A 9,217-nucleotide genomic window follows, 5' to 3' on the forward strand; every position below is an offset into this window, starting at 1 on the left:
AGTGCATAATGATCAATAATTAACCAGGTTTACTTGGTTAAGTTGAAATGATGCATGGTGGATATTTAAAAAGAAAGAGAAGTGGTAACTTCCATCATAAATCAACAAATTAAATGGAAAAAACTATGACCAGTAATAACAATAAAAGAGGTAATATTCATCAAGAATTTCAAGAGCTACTTATAGAAAATGTCAAATAGTGTATTGGCCAATCATATTTTAAATAAAATTAGGAACTTAATGCACATGTCAATTGAATGCAAAACACACAAAATTAACAAACAACAAATCTCTTTCAAAAAATGCCTGATAGGTTACATATAACATTATGCATTAACATGAAATCCCAATCTACCACGTAGTCCATAAATAATAAATCCATGAAAGAGTATGCAAGCAGCAATGTAAAACAAACAAACAAATAATATAATATAAAATTTTATGCAAATTATCTAGATCAAGAAAATAAGATATAAATTAAAACAAATTGAAATAATTGAAAAAAATTACTAACCTTTTAAAAAAATGGTGAAAAAATCAAATAGTTTAACAAAAAAAAGATTTGTATGCTTTGAATATTTCTCTTTCTATCAAAATATGATGAACAAATTAAAACAATTATGAAAATACATATGTCGTATATAGTTTAATGGAAGATTTATAGGCAGATAACGTGTTATCAAATAATCAAGTAAAAGAATACTAAAAAAGTAAACAATAGATCAAATCAATAGATAATTTTCGCGTATCTCATTTCACGCATATAAGGGTTTTATTTATAATTATTGCCATTTAATACAACACACATAAATGAAGCTTAGTTAAGTGCTTCATTAACACAACTTGCATATTTACTTTCATAATGAATGAGAGGGATTTTATCTCATAAATAAAGGGATTAGAATTTGGACATCCACATTTATTTGTAACAGTTTATTTGATTTTTTATTTTTTAAAAGTTTTCATTTTTTATTTTTTCATCATTTGAAAATTTTTATTTTATTTAATATTTTCATATTTTTCATATTTTTAGAATAAAATTTTATCATTTTTATAAATTGGAATAAAGTTTTATCATTTTTATAACTTGGAACTTAAATGTTAAGAAATTAATAATTAAATCTAAATTAAAAAACTACACTATTAACTTTTAATTAGGAATGCATTTGGATGAACGATGAATTTTTTTACTATTAATATAAAAATAATAATGAAAGTGAAATTAAATATTATAATGTGAGAGAAAAAATAACTAAATGCACTATCAACCGTCTATTCAAACGGACCATAAGAAATCAATAATTTTTAAGTGCAATTACGAGAAATTATTCGCATTTAAGGGTTTATTTAATTGTTTTTTCAACCCCTAAATTTTCCGGTTGGAAGTCAAATCCTAAAACGTAATCCTCTTAATCAATCTGACCCGTCAAATTAGAATACCAAAAAGAAGCTACTCAACGTGGCACCATCTAAGCCGTATATTCACCAAAACATAAACCTTTTAATTTCATATTTTAAAATTTTAAAATTGTTTTCCTTGTGAAGTTAATTTCCTTTCAAGGCGCTAATAAAATAAAATACCAGAGACCAAGGAGAGACTGGTTGGTAGCTAATCGTGTTCTTTGTTCTTCGGCTTCACCGTCTCGTTTAGGTAACGACACCCCTATTTCTCTTAATCTTAATTTCACTAGACCTCTTTTTGGAAGCAATTTCTGGTTATAATTTAATCGTAATTTATCCTCACCTGTTTTTTTCCCTATTTCAATGATTTCATTTCCTTCCTCCCTTCTCAACTAATATCGATCGGTTACTTCCATTATCTTCCTCCTCTGCTTCCAATTCTAGGGTTCGGATCGCACCAAAATACGGGATTTTTTACTGTCGATTATATAAATAATTGGCTTCTTTTTTAAATGACGAGTGCGGGCAATGAAGAAGTCGATGCAGTGCTCAGTGACGTGGAGTCTGATGAGCCGGTACCGATTGTTATTAAAGATCCGTCTCGAGAGGATGTATCGGTCGAGAAATTCCGTGAAATTCTGGCGGAGCTCGATCGCGAGAAACAAGCACGAGAAGCTGCCGAGAATTCCAAATCAGAACTTCAAGTTTCGTTTAATCGATTAAAAGCTTTGGCTCACGAGGCGATTAAGAAGCGAGATGAGTGTGGGAGACAACGTGACGAAGCTCTCCGCGAGAAAGAAGAAGCTTTGAGATCGAACGATAACTTAACGGCGCAATTAGCTGAAGCTAATAAGATTAAAGTCGAGGTTACGAAACAGAGAGAAGATTTGGCGAAGCAATTGGAGGAAGCGTCCAAGGGAAAAGATGGATTGCGATCGGAGATCGAGACTTCTGCTCATATGCTTGTTTCAGGTATAGAAAAAATATCTGGAAAAGTTAATAATTTCAAGAACTTCTCTGCTGGAGGATTGCCGCGATCGCAAAAGTACACCGGACTGCCCTCCGTTGCTTATGGAGTCATCAAAAGAACAAACGAGATCGTTGAAGAGCTCGTTAAACAGATCGAAACCACAACCAAATCTAGAAACGAAGCCAGGGAGCAGATAGAGCAACGAAATTACGAAATTGCCATTGAAGTTTCTCAGCTTGAAGCTACATTAAGTGGGTTACGAGATGAGGTGGCAAAGAAAACTAATATAATTGAAAATTTAGAGAAGAATATAGCTGAAAAGGATGGGAAGATTGGGGAGATTGAAAAAGAGATGTCGGAGAAGATTAATTTGGCACAGGATGAATTAATGGAGTTGAGGAACTTGACCAGTGAATATGATGATAAATTGAAAATTTGGCAGATGAGGATGGAATTACAGAGACCGTTACTGGTTGATCAGTTGAATTTCGTTTCTAGAATTCATGAAATTATTTATGATGTTATTAAGATTGTTGATGCTGATAATATGGATCAGTCAGATGTATCGGAGTCCTTTTTTCTTCCACAAGAGACAGATTCTGTGGAAAATATACGCGCTTGTTTGGCGGGGATGGAGTCTATCTATGAATTAACAGGAATTCTTGCTGGGAAAACAAAGGACTTAGTGGATGAAAAGAATCGTGAAGTAAAGAGTTTAAACGAAACAGTTGCTCGATTGATTAAGGAGAAAGAACATATTGGTTCTTTACTTAGGAGTGCATTGTCCAGGAGGATGGTATCTGAAAATAAGTCCAAAACTAACGAGTTGTTTCAAACTGCTGAGAATGGTTTGAGAGAGGCTGGAATTGACTTCAAATTTAGTAATCTTATTGGCGATGGAAATAAAGCTGGAGATCCAGGCTCAGACCAGGATGAAATATACACTCTGGTTAGATTTTTTCTATTGCCATTGATTTGTTACATGTTCTCTTTAAGTTTGCATAGTGTTTCAAGGTCATATCTTTCCCTTTTGAGGTTCTATTATGTCATTTGACAGGCTGGTGCTTTGGAGAATATTGTCAAAACATCTCAGCTTGAGATAATTGAACTGCAGCATTCTGTGGAGGAATTAAGGTACCTGTTATTTCGGATTTTTAAAATTGCACAAAATCAATATTCTATCCTCCTGCTTTTGTATGGGACGATTAAAGGAATATTAGGAGTAGAATAGGTTAACATAGAGAGTTTTTCTGCATGAACTGAACTCCATACTGTTCTAATGTATTAAGGGCAGAGTCGAGTGTACTTAAAGAACATGTGGAGGCTCAAGCCAAGGAGCTCAACCAAAGAATGCATCGTATAGAGGAGCTTGAAGAGAAGGAGAGAGTAGCAAATGAAAGTGTAAGTAACATCTCTCTCTCTAATTTTTACAGTAAACTAGCTTAATGTTTGTTCCCATTTTCTTGGAGTACAGTTATCAGATTCTTAGGTTAATTTTAAGTGTTAGAAGAACTGACTAAGTTGCATTTATGCTTCTTTGTGGACATTTAATGCTGACTTAACTAATGTGAAGGTTGAAGGACTTATGATGGACATTGCTGCTGCGGAGGAAGAAATTACAAGATGGAAATCAGCAGCTGAGCAAGAGGCTGCTGCAGGAAGAGCTGTAGAGCAAGAGTTCTTAGCTCAGGTATGTTTGCTAAGATGCTACAGGTCTTTTAATAGATACTATATATCTTGTTTTGTGAACAGTTATCGAAGGTCTTTGTGGTGGCAGTTTTGAGTAGTCATCATCTTGAAGTTCTGCTAGTATGGAATTTACAATTTAGCTGTAGACTGAGGTTTGAATCTTAACACATCTAGACAAGATCAAATGCATCTAACGTTAAAGAATAATATGCCGCAATAATAGGAGAATCATATAGGCTATGTTGTAAAGTCAAGTAGGTTTGGATTGTAAAATGAGATTAAAACCAAAACTGTGTTTTTGTGTTTGGTTGATGTACATACTTCCAGTGGGGAGGGAAGCGGTTGTTTACTAGATATAGGATAAGTGACAATATATTTGGATAACTTGTAGTTGTATAACATTTCCATAGGGCATAAGCTGGAGAAACTTACCAAAAATAACCTCAAAAAGAGTTTTTTTTTTTGGTTTCTTTTGTGGATGGTATTTCTTGAGAAGAATTATTGAATCAACCAACCTGATGAGTTATTGTCAGGAGATAGTGTGTATTTTTGTAATCCAGTGAACGAAAAAAAGGCTATTATGAAAACATGGATGTCAAGCATTAGGGGCAAAGTGAAACAAATCCAATAATGCTGTTAAAATTTTGACAGTTTAGTTAGCTTTTTCATCCAAAAAAATCCAATTTGACTAATTTTTGAAAGTTGAGGGCCAAAGTGAAAAAAAAAAAAATAGGGCCAAAGAGACAAAATGGGTAAACATTAGGGGATAAATTTATCATTATGCCTTTAAAAATACAAGAAAATGTTTGGGAATAGTCAGTTGCACCTAATTATTTGATGTGATGCATCTGTATCTTATTATTTTTCTTATTACCAGATATCAATTTACTCCTAATCATCATGATTTAATAAATATCCGCAGCTATCAGCAGTTAAGCTGGAGCTTGAAGAGGCGAAGCAAGCCATGTTAGAATCTGAGAAGAAGCTAAAATTCAAAGAAGAAACTGCTGCTGCTGCCATGGCAGCAAGAGATGCAGCTGAGAAATCATTGAAGCTGGCAGATATGAGGGCAAGTAGGCTGAGGGAAAGAGTAGAGGAGCTTACCCGTCAGCTAGAAGAGTTTGAAACACGAGAAGACTCAAGGGGTCGAAATGGACCGAGATATGTTTGTTGGCCATGGCAGTGGCTTGGGCTGGACTTTGTAGGGTTTCATAAACCAGAGACACAGCAACAGAGTTCAAATGAAATGGAGCTTTCTGAACCACTTTCTGAACCTCTTCTCTGATTATACTTCTCTCTTTTTCTGTGTAAAATCAGTTCATAGTAATTTCATTCTTCAAAGCTCCTTCATTTGCAATGATTTTGTCACTTCTATAATTCTGACATGGCAATGATTTCCGAGAGTTGAATCTTTCTTGTTCATACTTCCATGGCAACGAATCTTTATAATCAAACTCATCTATTTTCCATTGTTTTGGTTTTCCTTTCCAATTCTGTTTTGTTCTTAATGTCATCATCGGAGTTTATCCTCTCTTTTCCTTTTCCCTTTTCTCTCTCTATTCATTTCAGGGCTTTGGTCGTTGTTGAAAGAAAAATTATTGCTGTTCGTTTCAAACTATTTGAACAGGTGAGGAAGAGCAATTGATAGTTGAGGTCTCGATAGCTGCTTTTCGGTATGGCAAGTAGAAAGTAGCAAGGAGAGAGCCATTGGTGAAATCTCTGATGAACAAAGAATGCTTAGTCGATACATGTGACTCAATGGAGTTCTTATATTCTCAAGGTACTTTCAGTGAAGTGAATGTTTATTGTTACTGCTTCTTATGTGGAGTAGTTGCTGATTTGTTTATAATTTGTGTCCTCCTATCTATAGATGTTGGTCAGGATGATGCAGCTTCTTCTATTTCTCTTGTATATTTACTCATGGGGGTCCTCTTTCTGTTGCTCTAACTAGTTTTTCTCCATTGTCAAATTGGTAATGCTGTAAGTAGATTATTGTTCAACATTTATGTTACTGTGAGCGTGGGGTACTGATATCTGTATTAAAAGTGAGTATATTTTATTTTTTAAAAGTTTTTTTTTCTTATATTTGAAAGTGTTTTAGAGTATACTATGTTTAAACCCATGCATAAATAAAAATAATTTTTAATATAATACAATTAATGAAATAAACACTCTTGAATAATTATATTTTATTTTTCTTAAATATAGACCTCATTTAAAATAAATAAAAGAGCATACGAACTTTTGCTTAATAAAACTAAACTTCTTAAAATATTTTATGTTCTTCAAATATAAATGAATGATGAATGATGCATTGAATGTAGCACTTTACATAAATTTCGATTATAATATAAAACGCGATTTAAAATTTGTGTGCATGAAATAATAAACTGAATAAATTTTTAGGAGTAGAAAGTTGTATATAGTCAAAGTTGCTATTTATTTATTTTTAACTATAAAACAATATGCCAAAACAATATTTTTTCGTTCCTTTTTCATTTAATTTAATATTATATTTTTTTTGTACAATTCAATTTTTTTTCTTTTATTATTTAAGAATTTATTTCATTAAACACAATTAATTATGTTAAAAAAACAAAAATATGTAAGATCACAACTAAAAAAATTACCTTATAAACTTGATCTGAAATTTTAGCATTAAATTAACGGTTAATTTCATTATAAATATTTACAACCTCAAATTAACATCAAAGTTTTTTATTTTTTAGAGAACATCAAAGTTTTTAAGATACACTAAATTCTCCTTTCTCTCTCTCTAAAAAAAAATCCTTTAATTATGTACCCTCGGGACAGTAGTCTAAATTCTGAAAAGTACGCATTAGTCATGTATTTTGTAAAAATTCTAAAATCATGTCCACATATAATGGCATTCACTTTAAATTCTTCAATTATTCGAATAAAGGAAAGATTTGTAATTTTTAGCTTCAGTGCTTCAAAATTTTAAGATTTTATCTTAATTTCTTAAATAAAATATTTTACTTTGTTCTTGCTTCTTAAAACAACTTCAAAACAATATTACGAAACAATACTATCTATCTTGAAACCGGAAAAAGCAAACTAATACAAATTAAAACCTGCAATTTCATAATTCTATTTTGTAAAAATTGAAAAGTTAATCTCTCTTATTTAATGTCAAATTTTTGTGAAGGTAATTTAATTAGATAAAAATGCCAATAAATTATAACAATTAAATTAATAATTAAAAGTTACTACAATAACTAAAATATACGTGTTTTTAAAAAAGTTCTCTGATGTCAACTTCCAGTAATATTGAGGACAACAATGAGTGTTCGACAGATAGTCGCAACACTAGAAAAGTCCGTTTCAAAGACAAAGGAGTGGATAGCGTAGAAATGTCAATAGACCGGCCTCTACTGTGTCATGGAAAGATATGCTATTGCGTAAATCCGTTGAGCCTGCGAAGGAACCAGGGGAAGATGGTGGAACATTTCACTAAGTTTCCCGCGGTTGCTTTCTCAGATCGGGTTCAGCAATACCTGTTAAAAGGATATGAAAACCACGATACTGGTGAAGTTTTGGGGTCGAAGCACTGGTTATGCTACTCTGCAAAATAGGGTCTCGAGTCTATGGCGACCCTCAAAACCGTTTCAACTTATGGCTGTGGAGAATGGGTATTTTTTCGTATAAAATTTCAGAGGAAAGAAGATTATGAGAGAGTGCTCACCCAAGGACCTTGGATTCTCTTCGGCCAATATCTTATGGTTCAAATGTGGACATTGGATTTTAATCCATTCCAACTCTTCCCGTCGGTTGCTATGGCATGGATCCGACTGCCAGGACTTCTCGGTTTTCTGAACAATAAAAAAATTCTTGGGGAGATTGGCAGATTAATAGGGAAGGTCGCAAAACTTGATTTCAATACGGACAATAGACTGAGGGGACGGTTTGCTAGAATGACAGTATTCATAAATTTGGATAAACCCCTAACTTCTTAGATCCTAGTCAACGGGAAATTAAAGAGAATCGAGTATGAATCCTTACAGTCTATTTGCTTCTCTTATAGAAGGTACGGCCATGTTAAGGAGCTTTACTCGTTCTCGTCTGACGATAAAGATTTTACCGGAGTTAATGAGGGGTCAAAAGTGGTTGAATCAGCATTAGGTGTTACGGCAGAAAACACGACTGAGTTTGGCCCTTGGATGGTTATTGAAAGGCGTCCTCCTCGGAATCTGAATGAAAATTGTAAAACGGCGGCTAAAAATCCGATTAGTGATGAAGGTGGTTTAGATTTAGGGCATTATTTTTGGGGTTAATGAAAAAGCGGAAGGGAATGTTTTGGGAGCTGATTTTTCGGGGGTTAAATTCAAGAAAGGAAATTTCCTTAAAAGGTTTTGAACGGGAACATGCTAATTTGAAAAGAGATGGTCTGTTGGGTCGAAAAAGGTTAAAGAGAGTGTAGACGAGCTGGGTTGTGGCAGCATGAGTAGGTTTAAAAAGCAGGCTGAGTTTTTGGGGGTTATGCCTATAGTAGTTGCATTGTTTTATGAGGCTGGAGCTGTTTTGGGCCTAATTGGTAGCTTGGGGGCAACAACTGGTAAAGGCGCAGCTTGGAAACAGACAAATGATGCAAACGTAATGGTCCCCTCCCTTTCTGGACCAGATGGTGATAAACATTTAGTGGACCTTGGCGTTTCAAGCCCAATCGAAAAGACTATTGCGGCTGATGTTAATAATAGGCAGTTTAAAGCTACATTAGTGCCACAACATACTAGAATTATGATGGAAAATTATAAAACAAGGCCTAATGTTTTAGAGGATTTCCATTTAAAAGCCACTTCTCATTTTAAGCCAACATTTGAAGGTCCGATTGAAATGGGGTTAACCCTTAGTTCAAAAGTGCTTGATCCTATGAAATATTCGGTAATGGTATTTAAGGATAATTTTGGGGCAAATTCACTGATTATTTGAGGTTGGTGGTTTGACGAATTTTGAATCAGGGGTTCAGGCTAAAAAATGCACGGGTCTTTTGGGAAAGGCACTACTATTAGGAAAATAAAGTTTCTTAATAAAACTATTAAGGACCATGGAAAGCGTTTCAAGGTAGTTAAAAATAACAAAGTTTCTCTTTTCGATTCGATGAATTCTATGGTGGCGCTAATAATTCTCAAATTGAAA

The 9,217-nt window shown here is 33.6% G+C and overlaps 1 protein-coding gene and 1 long non-coding RNA gene across 2 annotated transcripts; one reads left to right on the forward strand and one right to left on the reverse strand.

Moving 5' to 3' along the window:
• The first annotated feature begins 1,528 nt into the window (after window positions 1–1,528).
• On the forward strand, window positions 1,529–5,529 carry LOC107886536 (paramyosin). Its single transcript, XM_016810525.2, has 6 exons — window positions 1,529–1,651; window positions 1,846–3,320; window positions 3,429–3,505; window positions 3,661–3,772; window positions 3,945–4,061; window positions 4,983–5,529. Exons 2-6 carry the CDS (start codon window positions 1,914–1,916, stop codon window positions 5,343–5,345), a joined length of 2,076 nt encoding a protein of 691 aa, XP_016666014.1. The 5' UTR covers window positions 1,529–1,651; window positions 1,846–1,913; the 3' UTR covers window positions 5,346–5,529.
• A 1,720-nt stretch (window positions 5,530–7,249) lies between these two features.
• LOC107886535 (uncharacterized) lies at window positions 7,250–8,931 on the reverse strand. Its single transcript, XR_001680788.2, has 2 exons — window positions 8,084–8,931; window positions 7,250–7,893 (listed from the first exon to the last, which is right to left on the reverse strand). It is a non-coding gene; the product is annotated as an uncharacterized lncRNA (long non-coding RNA).
• Window positions 8,932–9,217: the final 286 nt, after the last annotated feature.

The sequence above is a fragment of the Gossypium hirsutum genome, chromosome A03 (assembly GCF_007990345.1).
Source record: "Gossypium hirsutum isolate 1008001.06 chromosome A03, Gossypium_hirsutum_v2.1, whole genome shotgun sequence".
Lineage (NCBI taxonomy): Eukaryota > Viridiplantae > Streptophyta > Magnoliopsida > Malvales > Malvaceae > Gossypium > Gossypium hirsutum.